At 39.4% G+C, this 20,442-nt stretch overlaps 1 protein-coding gene across 3 annotated transcripts in view; it reads right to left on the bottom strand.

The window, feature by feature from the left end:
• The window catches only part of LOC136833406 (kinase suppressor of Ras 2-like), a 94,538-nt gene that overhangs the window by 9,675 nt on the left and 64,421 nt on the right, over positions 1-20,442 (bottom strand). For all 3 annotated transcript variants that reach the window (XM_067095507.1, XM_067095508.1, XM_067095509.1), the window contains 3 exons: positions 4,225-5,373; positions 3,778-4,030; positions 1,562-1,747 (listed from right to left, as the gene is read on the bottom strand). In XM_067095507.1, the coding sequence (XP_066951608.1) occupies positions 1,562-1,747; positions 3,778-4,030; positions 4,225-5,373 (1,588 nt within the window). The remainder of the gene's footprint in view (positions 1-1,561; positions 1,748-3,777; positions 4,031-4,224; positions 5,374-20,442) is intronic.

Genomic DNA, 20,442 nt, shown 5'->3' on the forward strand with positions numbered 1-20,442 from the left:
TTAGAGAAGGACTCTCTCTACATGGGCTACCTAGAATTATTTTAGTTTTCCTCATTAACAAACAAACCCCTCTCTCTACATGGGCTGCGAATTATTTTAGTGGTCCTCATTAAAAGGGCAGATGCTCACTCCTTCCCTAAGTTGCATAACATCCAAAAGGTGAGTGCATCGTTAACTTTCTTTGGAATGTTTCCTTCAAAGAAAGTCTTCGACCATATGGAGTGATTATTGTTAGTATGTGCAGTATTCCTGAACTGGTGAAGGCGCAATAATCCTGCAGCCAGCCCTGACATAATTACGTAAGTCACTGTAGAACCACAATGGATAATACATTTATAGGTTTGTGTGTCTCCTGTTCTTTGTTGCCAGACCTGAATGGGTATCCAGAATAAAGAAAACTGGGTATCCAGGGTGATGTGTGCAAGAAACATGGCACTGGGAAGAACCCAGTTACCATCTTAAAACCCATACAGTGAAATTATGATGTAAAATCATTACTGTCAGGGACACGACATACCCCTTATCTTAGGGCATGTTATACAACATAAAAATTTATATGTATGTTGTCCCTTTTATTGGATAAAAATTCCAAAAATTCTTGTAATTTTGCAAGAACTATACTTGTTATCTTTTAAAAACCTTAAAACAGAGAAATCATACCATTTGTATTCATGTGTGACCACATATGTGGGAGTGCATGCTTCCATTAAAGATCAGACAAAATATTTTAAATTAACAGGTTATTATTAACTGTCTCTTGTATGATAATAATAATCCTGTTTACTTCTTGTATTGTACAGTACAGTATATTCCTACTTTTTCGACTCTTTTATTTCAGCCCGTAATGTGTAAGGTTTACACATTTCATAAGTCATTTTCAAAAGAACTTGATTATCATCATCAAAATGAACTTTTCCTATTCTTAGATAAATTCCATATAATATTACTCCCCCTAATTTGTGGATATCTGGAACCAGTTGTGAATTTTACCTTTTTTGTTCACATTTTTTTCTATTTAAATATGATACTGGATAAAAGCTAATGATTAAGACTTGTATTTTTTAAAGTTCATTACTTCACACTACAGTTTCCTATAAAAAAATAGTGCTTTCAACTTCCTATTCCATAATATTTGCTTTTTGCACAATTCTATATCAGCACATTTGCAAAGGCAAATGCATACCAACATATAGTAGCTCAAACATGAGCCTGATTGTGATCACATTACTATCATGTAGACATTTCCTCAACTAACATTATTACACTTAATAATCCTCATGATTCCATTATAAAAGAAAAGGTATTACTGCACCTACTACAACAGTTGCTCAAGTACACTGTACTAGGAGTATCTATAAAAGGCATATAGACTGATATGTTCAAACAATCCAGCATTGCAAGAAAAAGAATAATATTGTGTGAAACAATAACTACACGACTGACATGAAAGCAGTAATAACAAGAGATAAATGCTGTATTGGTGTAGCCTTCAACACATTATCTCTTCTGTGGGAGCACAAAACAATCTGCTCGCACAGGTGTTCCAAATGGACTCACTCACCTCAGGAGGCAGGTAAGTAAGCAGTCCCTGAGCCATACACCCTGTGAGCTCTCCTGATGGTCCAGACTCTGCCATACTATGATCCAGAAGGCTTAACTTGATCTTGGCTTCCAAGAAGACGTTACGCGAGTTGAGGCGACCGTGGATTATCCCACGGGAGTGGAGGTATGACATGGCCTGGGCAACCTGGTGAAATGAAAATTAGATTTAGAACTAAAGTTTTATAAAAATTATGCTTAACAAAATACTTAGCCAAACTGACTGCACAATAACACCACCTTTCCATAAGCAAGTAATAAACAGATACACAGAAGGTTTTCAGATATCCAGAACGCTAAGAAATGGGAATTTCAAGATCATGGTTAAAATTTTTACTTGTAACAAAGAAGGGAAAATTAAATATTGTATACAAAATCTGAAGTATTTAAGAGTTTTGCTTAAAAGATCATGAAATTTGTTACCAATTTTAAAGACGAGCATCAATTTAAACATATGAAACAAATTGGTGTTGAAGAATTTCTGCTAGTTGTAATTTTCTAAAGAAAACTGTATCTGACAAAAGGAAAATCTGGTTATTTTGAAATCCTACATAAAATCCTTTTCTCTTATAAAGAAAACTCATGCAGTATTGACAACATCATCTGAATACCTCAATGAGAAATACAAAAAAGATTGCCCTAATACAGTATAAAATTTTATGGAGTTGTGGGGAAAATATCTCTACAAAGCCATCAATTAGGACTGGCAAACTTTTCATAATTACCAGAAACAGAGTATTTTACCATAATTTTTTTATGAGATTAATGTTGAATGGGTTCTCTATACTCTTCTGTTCTGTGCTTTTTCTGCCTGAAACCCTGCTGGTCTAGGCCTGCATCTACCTTTTTTTTTTTTTACAATGGTTTCCAATTTTCATCACATATCCAGACATCTAAATATGAAATCTCAGTCTTTTTCTAGCCTCTCAATACCACATCCCCCCACTCATTCCCTATTCGCAATACAATCTAGTTACCATACTCCAGCCTTGAATCTTGACATTCTATGGTTGTGACTCTTCAACATCTCCATTTCCATGTGAGTGCCTATGTTCCATTGAACAGAGCAGTAAACAGGTTATGTACCCATCATCAGTTTTCGCCCTCTTGTAACACCATATCTTAGGATTTATACACAGCACAGGGTTCACCCCCATACGTTTTTACAGTTACTAATGGACCACCTTCCTGACTGTACTTTTTCCTTTGTTTCCTCTCCAATCACCATAAGCTTTTTTTTTTTTAGATACACCAGCTCATGTCTTCACTATAGCCTATGGAGTCTTTCTGGTAACTTACGCTTTCATACAGCTCATTTAATTATATCACATTACTCTGGCGAGTGCATTTTCAAGAAAAAAAGTGTGGTATGATCTCTTCCCCTTTCCACAATGCTTTACAGTACCTGTAATTGCCTCATTATAAAGACTGCTTCTTGCTGTTGATCTTTCAGACATGAAGCCAAAATAAATTATCAATTTTATTCATCTTTTCTCATATTTCCTGCAAGGACTTTTCTCAGATTCTGGGTGAACTGTCTTATTCCTCTTCAATTTCCACACTGCAGTGCATACCTACCCTTTGTATAAAATTACTGTAAGGCTCTCCTCACTCTTCAGGCTCTAGCAGGCTCCTGGTGACCACCGATCTGGCAGCTTTTATTAAATCCTTGTTATTCCAGTTGGTCCTTTTCATCTTCCTGAGGGTTCTTTTAATCTCTTCAGCTGTTATGTTCTCTATTGGTCTTTCTTTTATGCCACCAATCTCTGGTTCATATTTATTCCCTTCACTCATAGGGTTTTCAACATAATGCTTCTGAATCATCAGTCCAACACCACTGTTTCCAACTTGAAGTTCTCCATTTCCATCTTTTATGAACTCTATTCAGTACGTGTTCATTTCTTATACAATAAAACAGTTCTGTTACCTACAATTGGTTAACGTGTATATTGCCCAAGTAAAGTAGACATACTGTAACTAATATTGGAACATTTTGCTGACATGAACAGTCCAAATTATTCTTTATGATACGGTGGGTAAATATTAATTGCCCAGCAGTGACAGAGATGAGAAAATCAATTATAAAGTCATGAGATATTGGATAAAATAAGAATAAAATAAACACACCTTCTGGCTCTCTTACTGACTAATTACACTATTGCCGTTCTTTCTCCTTACCTGTCTTGCAATATTGACCCTAGAAGGATATGGAATAGATCCCCTTGCAGTGGTATGCTGGTACAGTGACATCCCTCTGCGCACACCCGTCACAATGGCCAGGTTCGGAGGCACCATGCAAGCTCCCATGAAGAGCACTATGTTCTCATGACGTATCATGGAAAGGCTCCCAACTAGATTCCAAAAACGTCTCTCTGTTGTTGAATCTGAGCCATCGAAGGTGTGGATCATGACATCACCATGCCAACGGCCCCTGTGAAGATGAAAAGAACAATTAATACACTAATGTGTTATGAGGTATGTTTCCAATAAAGAGTTGCTGACTATACTGAAAAGAATCATTCATGCCAAGAAATATCAACACAAATTGTTCAGAAAGATTACACATGAAGTTAGGAAAACATCTGAACGAATATCATCTCAATCTCAGCTTATTTCATTTATTACCTATATATATGTGTTGTTGTTCCCCTTCGAAGGACATGTCCAAAAAGTAACTGGTCCCTTGGGATCGACCATTCTGCCAGAGGGTCGTGGATCGTTGCCGTCTGTGTTGTGGATGACCCAGAATCTCTCCTTTCCTCTAAGACTAAAGGTGGGACTCGAACTTCTACGGGTTCTTCCTCTTCGAATCCACTCTCTTCACCCGTACTCTCTTCTCTACTCGAAGAACCTGGCCTCGACATCCTACGGGCACTTGTGACCACAGGAGCTATGCTGGTCCGAGCACCTATACTTGTTTCTTGTGGAGTCGGTAGAGTCTGGGAAGGTACTGGAGGGAATCCTTCATCTTGGCTAATTGTCTTCCCGCGGGATAACCTCCGTCGACGTTCTATGGCTTGAGCAGAAAAGCGGCCATCTATTGTCCGTCGTAGGTGATCTGCAGGGAGGGACATTCGTGGTCTAGTGGATGGCATGGCTCTCTGTGGGGAGAGTTCTAGGGACCTTCTGAATCCCGGGGGATTGACTATGCGATGGTGAGCTGTGGGTGTGTGCTGTGCTGATATGTTAGGAGATGAATACCCGCTCTCTTGTTGTACCAAAAGTGTGCGTCCTTCCTCCCACGACCCACCACGGGCTGCACGACGCATCAACTCTGCAAACCTCTTACGAGCTGTCTTTGGGTCATGGGGTGGGGCTTCAGTTCGTAGCCCATAGTGAACTTTGGCATGGAGTTCAGTTGATCTTGGTGCCCTCCCAGTTCGTCTCTTGCGTCCCAGCCACTGTACGAGCCGAAGATAAAACCGCTGAGATGTTCTCATGGCCTCGGTTCTCTCTTCACCTGACCCCAGGAGCTCAGCCACTCCTGGATCTATTTCACCTTCTACGGGTGGGCCCACCCCAACCGCCTCCCCCTCCCCTTCCACCGCTATCACTGAGCTGAGAGGTCTAAGTGGAAGACCCATCAGCCCAGTGAGTGTTAATCCAGGGTGACCACTCGGGGTTTCCTGGAGGGTGGTGGGCAGGGGGTGGGAGGAGGATGGAGCCTCGTTGTCAGCTGTACCCAGAGGGCCAGCAGGAGAAGGTGCCAAGGTAAGAGGGGATGGAGGGGGACTGCATGATCCCACACTGCCACTGTCCTTGTCTCGAGGACACCTGAAAGATAAAAAGAATAGTTTCAATATTAAAAACTGCTAAACCAACAAAAAGTCTTCTTAATTATGACAAACTTACAATACTAAAACAATTTTTCTCACTTGGGAAAAATATGGCGGTATAGTAACTGATGATGGTTAAATCTGAAAGTTCTAAAAGAAAAATCATACATTTGATATTCAAGGAAAAAAAGACACCAAAACTGATGCACAATAACCCTACTGTTTATGATTCGCTGTCACGATTACAATCTATGTGACTATTTACCTCCTTACTCTTTCACGTAGTGAAAGTTTGAAAACATACACTTTTTAATTTCCAGCCTACATATAACACAACTGTGCCCCTTCTAAATCTTCTTTCATTCCTAAGGTTTCTCAAATGAAAATCTTTAATTAACTCGGGACTTTTTATCTGGATTCCCTAACTGTTTATCGATAATCTCCTCATCTAAAGTTAGTGCCATTCGCAAATTGCTGATGATGTAACTTCACTTTAACTTATAATAACTACGTCCATTAATCTTCCTTCTAATGGTCCCTATTTCCCGCTTACTCGCCCAGATTTTCTCTCCTTCCGAGAGTGTGAGTAGCAGTGCTACAATAGCCTATGGACACAACTTGCCTGGATTCATTTACTCAGAGAGAGAGAGAGAGAGAGAGAGAGAGAGAGAGAGAGAGTTTTTCCCGTTTTATGTGATCTCTCTCTCTCTCTCTCTCTCTCTCTCTCTCTCTCTCTCTCATTCGTTTCAGGTGTTTCGTCCATATGGGTTAATTTTTCATTGCAAAGTCATCATTTAATTCTGCCCCCCCTCTCGTTTCAGAATAATTTTGTCCATCTAGAACAATTTTCTTTCAAGGTAAATTATCATTTCTATAGTCATCCATAAGAACCTCTCTCTCTCTCTCTCTCTCTGGTTTAATCGTCATCTCGTGCGCTGTGTGTATCTCCTATTTCCCCTTCCCCTAAAACTCTTTTTCCTCTTCACTCCCCGAGCAGTCGCGCTATCTATCTATCTCCCTCCTCCTCCTCCTCCTCCTCAATTCGCTTCCTTCCCACGCTCGTCCATGACTTAAATGTCAGAGGCTCTGACCTCACCCATGAAATAAAAAAATGAACTACTGCTGCCGCCGCCTCATTGACCAAAATGAAATGAAAATAAAATGTATTTTCTTCTTCTTCCGAGATATTATTGCGTTGTCATCACATTACGGTGTCGAATCAAAGACGTTCTTTGAGATGTTACGTTCGTACTTACGAAAACGTACATTCGGGGCCAAGTGCTGATAGTCTCTTTCGGCCGAGATATTATTATTATTATTATTATTATTATTATTATTATTATTATTATTATTATTATTTAGAAGATGGACCCTATTCATTAGAGCAAGCTCACAGGGGCCACAGACTTGAAATTCATACTTTCAAAGATTATTATTATTATTATTATTATTATTATTATTATTATTATTATTCAGAAAATGAACCCTATTCATATGGAACAAACCCACCACAGGGGCCACTGACTTGAAATTCAAGCTTCCAAAGAGTATGGTGTCCATTCGAAAGAAGTACCGGAAGGTGATGTGAAATACAGAAAGAGGAGATATATTATAATAAAAACAGATAAATTAAGAAATAAATAAATAAATAAATGTGTAATTAAATTGTAAAATAAAACGCTCTTTCAAATGGTCGTCAGGTGCTTCGTCACGATACAGTTGGGGTTTTTCCAGAGGGATGCGTTAAGCAGACTACCTCTTCCAACAAATAACGTTCGCTAGAATGACGTACGTTCAAGAGAGGCTAATTCTCTTTCCAGAACGTCCCTACAAAGAGGAGAAACGATCATCGAAAATATTACCCACTGCAGTTCGTACCAGACTCATAAGGTCTGTTGCGGACAAGAGACAGCTGTCTAGTACATCACAAAATGTATCACAGGAGTAAAACAAATCTCTTTCCCCTATAATCTTTTGTTGTAGCTGTGCGCTGGTTGTACGCTACTACAGCTAACGAACCTGCAACTACATACCCACACCTTGCCGATGCTTGGAGTCAAATTGAGTCACTTAAATAGAGAGAGAGAGAGAGAGAGAGAGAGAGAGAGAGAGAGTCAAGCGTCTCAAAATAAGATTGAAATGAGGCATACGAAGCAGAAACGAGAATACATTTCCAGAGAACAGCCTTCTGAAAAAAGAGAGAGATTGGCACAAGACGGAAAGAGGTAGGGAGAGATTTCTAGTAGGAAAGAGACAAGGAAAGAAATAGGGAGAGATTTCTAGTAGTAAAGAGACAGGGAAAGTAGGGAGAGATTTCTAGTAGGAAAGACAGGAAAAGAAGTTGGCGAGTGATTTCAAGCAGGGAAGAGACAAGGAAAGACGTAGGGGGTGATTTCTAGTAGGAAAGAGACAAGGAAAGAAGTAGGGAGCGATTTATAGCAGGAAAGCGGGAGGGAAAGAAGTAGGAATACATTTTTAGTAGGAAAGAGACAGGGAAAGAAGTTGGGAGACATTTCAAGCAGGAAAGAGACAAGGAAAGACGTAGGTACAGATTTCTAGCAAGAAGGAGACAAGGAAAGGAGAGATTTCTAGTAGGAAAGAGACGGGAAAGAAGTATGAAGAGATTTCTGGCAGAAAAGACAGGGAAAGAAGTAGGGAGAGATTTCAAGCTGGAAAGAGACAAGGAAAGACATTGGGAGAGATTTCTAGCAAGAAAGAGACAGGGAAAGAAGTAGGGAGAGATTTCTAGCAGGAGACAATGAAAGACGTTGGGAGAGATTTCAAGCAGGAAAGAGACAAGGAAAGAAGTAGGGAGAGATTTCTAGCAGGAAAGAGACAATGAAAGACGTTGGGAGAGGTTTCAAGCAGGAAAGAGACAAGGAAAGAAGTAGGGAGAGATTTCTAGCATGAAAGAGACAAGGAAAGAAGTAGGGAGAGATTTCTAGTAGGAAAGAGACAGGGAAAGAAGTATAGAGAGATTTGTTATGTGAAAGACAGGGAAAGAAGTAGGGAGAGATTTCTAGCAGGAAAGAAACAAGGAAAGAAATAGGGAGAGATTTCTAGTGTGAAAGGGACAGTGAAAGAAGTATGGAGAGATTTCTAGTAGAAAACAGACAGGGAAAAAGTAGGGAGAGATTTCAAGCGGAAAGAGACAAAGAAAGCCGTAGGGAGAGATTTCTAGTAGGAAAGAGACAAGGGAAGAAGTATGGAGAGATTTCATACAGGAAAGAGACAGGGAAAGGAATAGGGAGATATTTCAAGCAGGAAAGAGTCAAGGAAAGACGTTGGGAGACATTTCTAGCAGGAAAGAGACAGGAAAAGGGAGTAGGGAGAGATTTCCAGTAGGAAACAGACGAGGAAAGACGTTGGGAGAGATTTCAAGCAGGAAAGAGACAGGGAAAGAAGTAGGGAGAGCTTTCTAGCATAAAAGAGACAGGGAAAGACGTATGGAGAGATTTCTAGTAGGAAAGGGACAGGGAAGGGATAGGGAGAGATTTCTAGTAGGAAAGAGACAGGGAAAGAAGTATGGAGAGATTTCTAGTAGGAAAGGGACAGGGAAAGAAGTATGGAGAGATTTCTAGTAGGAAATGGACAGGGAAAGAAGTATGGAGAGATTTCTAGTAGGAAATGGACAGGGAAAGAAATAGGGAGAGATTTCTAGTAGGAAAGATACAGGGAGAAATTTCTAGTAGGAAAGAGACAAGGAAAGGTGTTGGGAGAGATTTCTAACAGGAAAGAGACAAAGAAAGAAGTATGGAGAGATATCTAGTAGGAAAGAGACAAGGAAAGAAGTAGGGAGAGATTCCTAGTAAGAAAGAGTCAAGGAAAGAATTAGGGAGAGATTTCTAGCAGGAAAAGAGACAAGAAAAGAAGTATGGAGAGATTTCTAGTAGGAAAGCGACAGGGAGAGATTCTTAGCAGGAAAGAGACGAGAAAGACGTAAGGAGAGATTTCTAGCAGGGAAGAGACAAGGAAAGAAGTATGGAGAGATTTCTAGTAGGAAAGAGACAGGGAAAGAAGTAAGGAGAGATTTCTAGTAGGAGAGAGAGACAAAGAAAGAAGCAGGGAGAGCTTTCTAGCAGGAAAGAGACACAGAAAGATGTTGGGAGAGATTTCTAGCAGGAAAAAGACAAGGAAAGAAGTAGGGAGAGATTTCTAGCAGACAAGAGAGAAAGAAACAGGGAGAGCTTCTGGCAGGAAAGAAGTATGGAGAGATTTCTAGTAGGAAAGAGACAGGGAAAGAAATAGGGAGATATTTATAGCAGGAAAGATGTAGGGAGATATTTCTTGCAGGAAAGAGACAGGGAAAGAAGTAGGGAGAGATTTCTAGTAGGAAAGAGGCAGGAAGAGAAGTAGGGAGAGATTTCTAGCGGGAAAGAGACAAGGAAAGAAGTACGAAGGGATTTCAAACAGGAAAGAGAAAAGGAAAGAAGTAGGAATAGATTTCTAGCAGGAAAGAGAGAGGGAAAGAAGTGGGGAGAGATTTCCAGCAGGAAAGAGAAAATGAAAGTAGGTAGAGAAAGTTGGGAGAGATTTCAAACAGGAAAGAGACATGGAAAGACGTTGGGAGAGATTTCTAGCAGTAAAAAAATAAGGAAAGAAGTAGAGAGATATTTCTAGCAGGAAAAAGACAAGGAAAGAAGTAGGGAGAGATTTCTGGCTGGAAAAAGACAAGGAAAGAAGTAGGGAGAGATTTCTAGCAGGAAAAAGACAAGGAAAGAAGTAGGAAGAGATTTCTAATAGGAAAAAGACAAGGAAAGAAGTAGGGAGAGATGTCTAGCAGAAAAGAGAGAAAGAAGCAGGGAGAGATTCTAGAAAGAAAGAAGTATGGAGAGATTTCTAGAAGGAAAGCGACAGCGAAAGAAGTAGGGAGAGATTTCTGGTGGGAAAGAGATAGGGAAAGAAGTAGGGGGAGATTTCTGGTAGGAAAGAGACAGGGGAAGAAGTAGGGAGAGATTTCAAGCAAGAAAGAAGTATGAACAGATTTCTAGCAGGAAAGAGACAGGGAAAGTAGGGAGAGATTTCAAGCAGGAAAGAGACAGGGAAAGACGTAGGGATAGATTTCTGGCAGGAACGAGACAGGGAAAGAAGTAGGGAGAGACTTCTAGCAGGAAAGAGACAAGGAAAGACGTAGGGAGAGATTTCTAACAGGAAAGAGACAAGGAAAAATATAGGGAGAGATTTCAAGCAGGAAAGAGATAAGGACAGCCGTAGGGAGAAATTTCTAGTAGGAAAGACAGGGAAAGAAGTAGGGAGAGATTTCTAGCGAGAAAGAGACAAGGAAAGACACAGCGAGAGATTTCTAGCAGGAAAGAGACAGGGAAAAAAGTGGGAGAGATTTGTAGCAGGAAAGAGAAAAGGAAAGAAGTAGGGAGAGATTTCTAGTACGAAAGGGACAGGGAAAGAAGTTGGGAGAGATTTCGAGCAGGAAAGGGACAGGGAAAGAAGTAGGGAGAGATTTCGAGCAGGAAAGAGACAGGGAAAGAAGTAGGGAGAGATTTCGAGCAGGAGAGAGACAGGGAAAGAAGTAGGGAGAGATTTCGAGCAGGAAAGAGACAGGGAAAGAAGTAGGGAGAGATTTCGAGCAGGAAAGAGACAGGGAAAGAAGTAGGGAGAGATTTCGAGCAGGGAAGAGACTGTACATAAAAAAAATAAATAAATAAAATCATGGAAAAGTCATAGGTTAATAATCTAAATAAATTATGGCGTCAGTTAAGTCAAACGAGATCTCACAATCACCTAGTAACACCAGTCAGGTCAGCCTTTCCCACCTTACCAGCATTCGGGAGATATGACCTGCTTCCTATCATTGCCTCACTTATGAGAGAGAGAGAGAGAGAGAGAGAGAGAGAGAGAGAGAGAGAGAGAGAGAGTATCATCTCCATAATCTTCCCTCATGAGAGAGAGAGAGAGAGAGAGAGAGAGAGAGAGAGAGAGAGAGAGAGAGAGAGAGAGAGAGAGAGAGAATCACCAGCAATACTGCTATATATTTGATGAAATATGCAAAAGGGAATGACTAACAACAATTTGGTGGCATTAAAATCATTGTGAACGATCCACAACCAGTCGCATATCAGACGCGGGTACTTAAATGGTCTCTCTCTCTCTCTCTCTCTCTCTCAAGGTAAGATTAGAAAAATAATAAAATCCTCTCTCCCTCAAGGTAAGGTTAGGAAAATAATATCCTCTCTCTCTCTCCCTCGCGAATTAGGTAAGGTTAGGAAGATAATCGCGCTCTCTCTCTCTCGCAAGGTAAAGTTAGGAAAATAATAAAATCCTCTCTCTCTCAAGGTAAGGTTAGGAAAATAATAAAATCTCTCTCTCTCTCTCTCTCTCGTGAGTGAGTGAGGTAAGTGTTAGGAAGATAATATATTCTCTCTCTCTCTCTCTCTCTCTCTCTTGAGAGAAGCTTACACGAAGAAGACTTATCAAGCGCGATTAGTAGGAGGGGCCGAGCAGTAGCCCCATCAAGAGTACCATTACATATAACCAGCAAAACAGATTTCAGCAGCATCACTTATAACCGGGAGCTGACTGTCAGAAGAACCGCGCTCCTTTTGATATGCCAAGTTATCAAAGTTGTATACGCGGGACAAACAGCCTTTAAAGGGGAAATCCCCTACCGGCCTTGTGTGTGTCCAAATGCCGCCTTCTCTCTCTCTCTCTCTCTCTCTCTCTCTCTCTCTCTCTCTCTCTCTCTCTCTCTCTCTCTCTCTCCAAGGGAGCAGCAGAGAGAAGAGGGGAAGGGAGGGAAGGAGGAGGGGAGGGAAAGCACAACAAACAAAAGACTGGAAAAATTAAGGGAATGGGGAGAAAAAGAAAGGGGTGACCAGACTCCTATATAATCAAGGAATGTGAGAGTTCTTAAGATGTGGGGGGTGGGAAGGAGAGTTAGACTGGAAGGAAGGGGTTACAATCTTATATTTACTCCTGGGTAGGATGACTAGTAATAGTAGCAATATATATATATATATATATATTATATATATATATATATATATATATATATATATATATATATATATATACACACACATAAATACATACATACATATATATATATATATATACACACACACACATACTGTATATTCTCTCACAATGTCGTCCTTTTCACAGTATGGAGAGAGAGAGAGAGAGAGAGAGAGAGAGAGAGAGAGAGAGAGAGAGAGAGAGAGAGAGAGAGATCGCATCCATAAAGATTTCAAGTATTTGGCTGAGGGCAGTAGCAGCAGCCTGTACACACTCTGTAGTTACATTTTCCTTGCGGGGCAGTATTGATTGCTCTCGGTCTCCTGACGTTATTTAGTACAGTTCATTGGGGAAAGTGTCTTCGCTGCTCGAATTATTATGAAGTGCCTCGAGTTCAGAGAGGGAAACAAATAAGATGTTGGCTTATTAAACGAAGAAATATTCACGTTGTTTCTACTACGAACTCTGGTTTTTACCAGGCGCTGTCGAATACATAACCAGAAATTATCAGATAATGCCACACGTCGAATAAACAACCAGAAATTATCCGATAATACCACACGTCGAATAAATAACCAGTCATTATCGAAGTACCTACAGTTAAACTGTAAGAAAAAACGACGTTTGCTTATGAACCGAAGAAAGGTTCACGTATTTTCTTCCTTATTGTAGTTTCTACTAAAAGCTGTCGAATAAATAACCCAACGTCATCGAATTAAAACCACACGCTGTCGAATACATAACCAGACCTTTATCGAAGTACCTCGAGTTCAAAGGGAGGAACAAAATGCGATTTTGTTTAGTAAACGTAATTTTTTTCCTAACTGTGGTTTCTATCAGACGCTGTCGAATAAACAACAAGACACTGTCGATTAAATAACCAGAAGATATCGAATACTACCAAATGCTGTCGAATAAACAAAAAGACGTTTATCGAAGTACCTCGAGTTCAAGGGGGAAAAATAAAGACGCTTGCTTCTTAACCGAAGAAATATTCACGTTGTTCTTATTGCCAATTGGGGTTTCTATCAGACGGTGTCCAATGAATAACCAGACGATGTTAGACAAATAACGAGCTGTTAAATAAATAAAGACAAATAAGCTGTCAAATCAATAGAGACAAATAACCAGTTGTTAAATAAATGAAAACAAATATCCAGTTGTTAAACAAACAAGACAAATGACCAGCTGTCAAATCAATAAAGACAAATAACCAGCTGTCAAATCAATAAAGACAAATAACCAGTTGTTAAATAAATGAAGACAATAACCAGCTGTCAAATCAATAAAGACAAACAGCCAGTTGTTAAAGACAAATAACCAGCTGTCAAATCAATAAAGACAAATAACCAGTTGTTAAATAAATGAAGACAATAACCAGCTGTCAAATCAATAAAGACATATAGCCAGTTGTTAACGACGAATAACCAGCTGTCAAATCAATAAAGGCTAATGACCAGTTGTCAAAATAAAGACAAATAAACAAACAGACGCTGTCGAATAAATAAGCAGACATAACTGAATAAAAATCACAATCTGTCGAATACATAACCAAACGTTATCCAATAAAAGTAACAAGCTGTCGATTGAATAACCAGACGCTGCCAAATAAAGAACCAGACACCATCGATTAATTAACCAGACACTGTCGAATAAATAACCAGACTGTCGAATAAACAACCAGGCTGTCGAATGAATAACCAGACAATGTCGAATAAATAACCAGACAATGTCAAATAAATAACCAGACAATGTCGAATAAATAATCAGACACTGTCGAATAATTAACCAGACACCGTCGAATAATTAACCAGACGCTGCCGAATAAATATTCCCAGACACTTATTTTTTGTTAAGTTACCGACCTCGCCCTTTTAGCTGTAATACTCGATCTAAGCGGATGGGAATAGCCTAAATGTTTACCGTAACTTATTTCTGCTCCGTTAAAAACCTTTCCTGTTTTCCGTCATACCAACAACTTCCGCTTGTCACGAGTGACAGCAGATATAAAAATAAAAACAGCTGTGAAGATTGATAAATCACGGCAATTATGAAGTCTAACTATGAAGACTGATGGTAATACAAACAATTAGTAAGACTGACAAATGATAAGTATGAGGGCAGATGACTGATAAATAAAAAAAAAAACTTATAACGATAATCATGAAGACAGATGGTAAAAAAACAATTAATAAGAAGGATAAACGACAAGTATGAGGACAGGTGAAATAAATAATAGGCCTCAGGATTATAAATACGGCACAAACTATTATTAAGAATTATAAGTATAACAATCGCAAGATCTTAAGCAGACAAAACTACCAATGATATTCATGAATAAAATAGGAACAAGATACAATTTCTATTTAAAAAAAAAAATATATATATTTTAGACCTCAGCTGTGGTTATGCTCTCCAGAACGATATATAAAACCGCATCCAAACGGAATGAAAAAATATTAATAAAAAAAAACTTCCAGTGGAAATGAAGGTTAGTCCGGGAAAGACATTTTAATAAAATGGGTACAGCGGTAACATAAGAGGTCACAAAAGTCGCTACAAAGGAGAGAGAGAGAGAGAGAGAGAGAGAGAGAGAGAGAGAGAGAGAGAGAGAGAGAGAGAGAGAGAGAGAGAGAGAGAACATGACTGCATTTACTGAATTTATAGTACCTCGGTAACTGCATATTTTATAAAATATACATACATATATATATATATATATATATATATATATGTGTGTGTGTGTGTGTGTGTGTGTGTGTGTGTGTGTGTGTGTGTGTGTGTGTGATTATGATAACTGACGCGTGATTTATATGTCAAACACCACAGGGAAAAGTCCTAACCTGTGTCGACTTTTTATCGCAAAGCCACCTTCAGAGGACTGATATAAAGTGATAGAACTCACAACTTATATACACTAGCGAGACAGTACAGCGAACATACAAACGGTTGGAAGCCAAATACTCACACCTGACAGGTGCTCGTAGGTTGGTCCTACCCTCATTAATGAGAGGTCAACTTTTACAAATCCGATTATCGCACGGGTGCCGCGCATACCTTTTCTCCGTTTGTGACTACCTTCCTTACAATTTATCAATAAAACCGGTTAGTGTAGTAGTAGTACTAGTAGTGACTTCGAACATGCAGTACGTTTTCGGCGTTGCCGCTTTTCCCAGATTCGATTCATAAACCCTTGACCTAAGTTGGGCTGTAATCTACTGTGGATGTTGCAAAAATGCTGCCATATCTTCCCTATACCAGCTCAAAAAAGGTAAACACCTTGACACTATTGTTCTGCGTTTCCAACACTGAAGACGTAAAATCAACGAAAGAACTGAGATTTGATGACGGGTAAAGGATGATTTACAGTTAAAAAAAAAAAAAAGCAGCAATAAATGAAGACTTATAATTTAGTTTCCAATCTAAATGAATTACACAGATGCCCAATATCTAGCCCAGACTAACTGATGAAAATAAATGATACAATGTGATGACAACAACAACAGCAACAAAACTTATTGGCTCCTCAAAGACTGTAAATCAAGGCGGCCTTGTCCCGGAACGGTCTCTTCCTTCTGGAAAGCCTATGGGAGGGATAAGTAAGATTTTATGACCGGATTAAAGAATCCCGAATTGAGAGATGCACATTAACTGTAGTCGGATGATTTTAAGTCGGGAAGAAGTTAGGCAACGTAACTAATGGCAGTCATGTTCTTAGTCATTTTGGTTTTACTGTAGCAACAGTAGTAGTAGTAGGCCGAGGAAAAGGAGGTTAAGGGCAGAAATAAGCCTTGAAGTGTCATACAAAATTGTTTCTTCATTAAACATGGCTTCCATGGATGGGCGACATAACCAGAGAAGGACTTTGACTTTTCAGCTAAGTTCCTCGAAGATAAAAGAATATAAATCCATCTTATGCTGCTGCGAATATGAATGGAATATAAAATTTACGCCAAAGGCCAAACAAGCGCTGGGACTATGATAAGGGCATTCAGGAATGAAAAGGAAATTGACAGTAAGAAGGGTTTTATAGCTGTAACAGGAAGAAAACCTCGCAGTTGCACTATGAAATAATTGTTAGAAGGTGGAAAGTAAGGGCCGAAGGAACACTGCAAAGAACCTTAAGTAATGCCTGTAGTGTGCCGCGTGAGGTACACTGATGGCACTGCCCCCTACGGGGTACACATTGATATGCAAATGTAATCGGGTCATGTCAACGAATACGATACTGAGGTCACTTAACCTTTTGTTGCAGTCAGTAGCGAGTTTTTTCCGTTCGGATAGCAACCATATACTTTGTTCAAAGTCAACTTCTAAAAGGAAATTAATGCCAACGGGTGAATGTTTTTTTTCAAGACGGGAGTAATTAACAGTGTTATTTTGAAGAGGAGGGGAAAAACCCCCCCCCAGTTCGTGACGTTAAATAAATCGTGCCTCTAATAGGTTTTTCAGGTATGGGGAAGCCCTCTCCAATATTCCTCGACTAATTGAAGGTCCAAGTGAAGATTTCTGGTTAAGGGACCCTTCTCCCTCTCCCCCAACTTCAACCCTCCCTCCCCACTCTCACTCTTCCGGTAGAGGCGCCCATTCCATTAGAATGCGTCTTCATTAAAATCTACTAGTAGGGTGTCCTCAGCATCTCCCCCCTCCATTCCCCAGCCCCTGACACCTCTACATCTACTGTACATGCTTCCAACTTCTACCTGTCCTTCCCACTTTCCTTTCCTTTCCCTTCAGATTCGTTTTCTTTTTTTATCTTTTTTTTTTTTTATAATCACCTGAATCTTCTCCCGGTCCTACTCACTGTTAATGCTTTCATCTTTTTTTAATGTTTATTCGCCTTCCTTCCATATCAATGTCGCCCACTCGTCTTCTTTCTATGTCGCTGTGCCCACAGTTTCTTCTTTCCGCCTGTTATCAAGAAATTTCTCTCCCCCTCACCTATTTCACGTTTTCTCTTTTCCTTTACTCTCTATCTCCTCCTCCTCCTTTTCCTCTCGACGAAGGGTTTCAACCCCCGCCCCCCTCACTCTCGACCCTCGTCCATGTTCCTCGTGAAGAAGTCGTCCTTTTCATTTGCTCTCGCCAGTGTGTGTGTGTGTGTGTGTGTGTGACTCTCCACTTAATTCGCGTTTCATCATCTCTCTTCAAATATTTCGAGAGCATCTTGGGCCCTTGCGGTAGATGTCAATGGGGCGTTCTTGTTTTCCCCTAGTGGTGTACTCTCAAACCTCTTACACACGCGCGTGTGTAAAACACACAAGTCGCCTTATTGGATTGGATTGGAATATAAAATTTAGGCCAAAGGCCAAGCGCTGGGACCTTTGAGATTATTTAGCGTTTAAAGAGAAATTGAGAGTAAAAAGGTTTGAAGGGTGTACCGGGAGGAACACTTCGCAGTACCACCATGAAACAACTGTTAGGAGAGGGTTGTGATTAAGATGGAAGAAAGAGAATATAAACGGATAGGGACCGAAGGGACGCCGAAAAGAACCTCAAGTAATTCCTACAGTGCACCAGAGGAGGTAAACTGACGGCCCTAGCCCCCTACGGGGCATGCGCAGTCGCCTTATGCCTATTCTAATTTGAGGGATATACTCATGCATCGTTCTCCTCTAAAGGAATTCCAACGCTGGCAGTGAGTGGAACTACAGACTACTTCCACTTGTAGTTTACATTATATAAATCTAAAGCCTAATCCGAAGGCACTACCTTGAGGGATTTACGCCATAAATATTAGCACATTTGAAAAGATTAAATTCAGTTTGTAATCACTAACTGGCAACTGATCTATTCTGTTTTCTTACACATAGGCTAATTTTTCTTTCTTTATAATCTCAGAACACTACTTCATCCATGTTTTGTTTTAGCTGAACTCCTCTCTCTTTTTTTCTCTCTCTCTCTCAATCATACCTTCCGAGGACCCATTACTTCCGGGTGTGTTATTCGTAAAAGTTGGGTAGAATTAATTAATTTTTGGGCCTTCTGATTAATTCCATTCTCTCTAGCTCTCCCTCCCGAAACCCCCTCCCCCCAGCTGCGCATTTGTTTCATAAGTAAAGTACTCGGAACGGTGGAATAAGCTTATATGGTTTCATTAGAAGACTGGAATGGAGTGATATATTTCTTGACAGACTTGTCATGTAGGTGAAAGGTCTTGGAATACTGGAATATATCTTACTATTTGGAATGGTTGGAATTAACTTTTATGTTTTCATAACGAAACTGGAATGGAATAACGTATGTAGCAGGCTCGTTGGCTAAGTGAAAAGTCTGGGAATATTGGAATATTACTTAATTTGTGGAATGATGGAATACATCTGCTTGCAAAGGAAGTATTGAAATTTTACATTTTTTGCTTGACAAGCGATAGGTTACAATACTTAAGTAAATCCTAATTGCTTGATATATGGAAGAATGAATAAAGTTCATTCATCTGATGAATGGAGGCTTTGTCCAATTTATGTGAGGTTTTATAGGGTTTTATAGGGTGAAAATGCTCAAGAAAAAAACTCGCCAAAAATGGAAATATAGTTCAATGTGGGATTTTTGGTGCTCAGGACATTTGGGCCTATATCAAGACTCTGTAAATTTTGGAAGTTTTGCCCCATTTGAATGAATTACGTAACAGTTGAAACAATGTCATTTCTTGATTAGTCAAACGATGAAGCCTGTGTGACATTCATTTTTTTTTGACGGACATCCGATAGTACTTTGTTCCATCGCTCGTTAAGCTAATATAAACATCACTGATGTAATGTAAGAAACTCCTTCGTAAAACCGTATTCGCAATTGCGCTAAAAAATCGATGAATTAAAAATTACATTTTACTATTCGATTTTGCTTGAATCTATGTAATGCCCGCAAGAAAAAATTATGTTTGTTATTCGAAGATGAAACTTGCTTTAGAACTGCAAAGAACTCACTCGCTTAGTCTGAAAACAGCAGAATGACTCAACCTGACTTTGCCTTTGCTTAAAGCAGGCGATGTTTTTCGGGTTATCGATTGACTCCGATCATCGTATTCATTGCCAATGACTTCGTAATAAAATTATTATAAATACTGCAAAATATATCAGTTTTACAGATGCTAATTCGATCTCTTTATGCCTTGAACATGCAAAGAGGGAATGTTTTATAAGCTGTGACGAACAAACCCTTTTTTTCAGGATTCTAAAACACATCTCACAGATGTTTAATCCAGTTACTGTTAGGAATTCCTGCTACCTCAGGTACACTAAACATATATATATATACACACACACACACAAATGCACACGCAAACAAATGTAGTGCATCTCTTCAAGGACAAAAACATTGGCGGGTGCCACTCGTAATAAGTGGGTTTCCTTTCCTCATTACCGATATTATTATTATTATTATTATTATTATTATTATTATTATTATTATTATTATTATTTGCTTCCCAGATCACCATCTCTCTAAAACCTTTTACAAATTCATATTACTATTATTATTCCTTTCCATATCAACAATCCCTCAAAATCCTGGTACACTTTCGTATTATTATTATTATTATTTACGCATCACACATCTTTCCACAGAAAACCGAGACAAGAGTTCACGAGTATAAAAAGGATCAAGACCTTGGAACTATTATACTTCGCGGAAACAAAGTGAGATTTCGTAACGTGACGACCTGATTGTATCTTACGCAACACCTGCAATTCAAAACATTACAAAATGGGTCTCGACGGCCTATCCTTAAAAAGCGTTAAGACAAATACTCCTCGTGGTCAGGTCGGCAACGTGACCTCGTTCTGATAATCCGGATGCGCGTTCGAATCCCGCTAAGGACATCAGAATTACTTCATACTGAATTTGGATCTAAGGCTTTGTAGTGACAAGCGCGTCCGAAAATTGTGAAGAATTCGAAAAGCTAAGAGGGCACTGTGGTTATTACAATTACTCGTTTATACTTTCGTCTACGTGTGAGCATGTTTGTGACAGTATACATAAAATCAACTAGTGTTTTGTTAAGAGAGATCAGAGAATCACTTTAAACCACGCACAAAGTAAATGTATAATTATCTTTCAATTTAACATTCGCTAAACACTCTTCCCCAACGAAGCA

Source organism: Macrobrachium rosenbergii, chromosome 51 (genome assembly GCF_040412425.1).
Source record: "Macrobrachium rosenbergii isolate ZJJX-2024 chromosome 51, ASM4041242v1, whole genome shotgun sequence".
In the NCBI taxonomy this organism is placed as follows: domain Eukaryota; kingdom Metazoa; phylum Arthropoda; class Malacostraca; order Decapoda; family Palaemonidae; genus Macrobrachium; species Macrobrachium rosenbergii.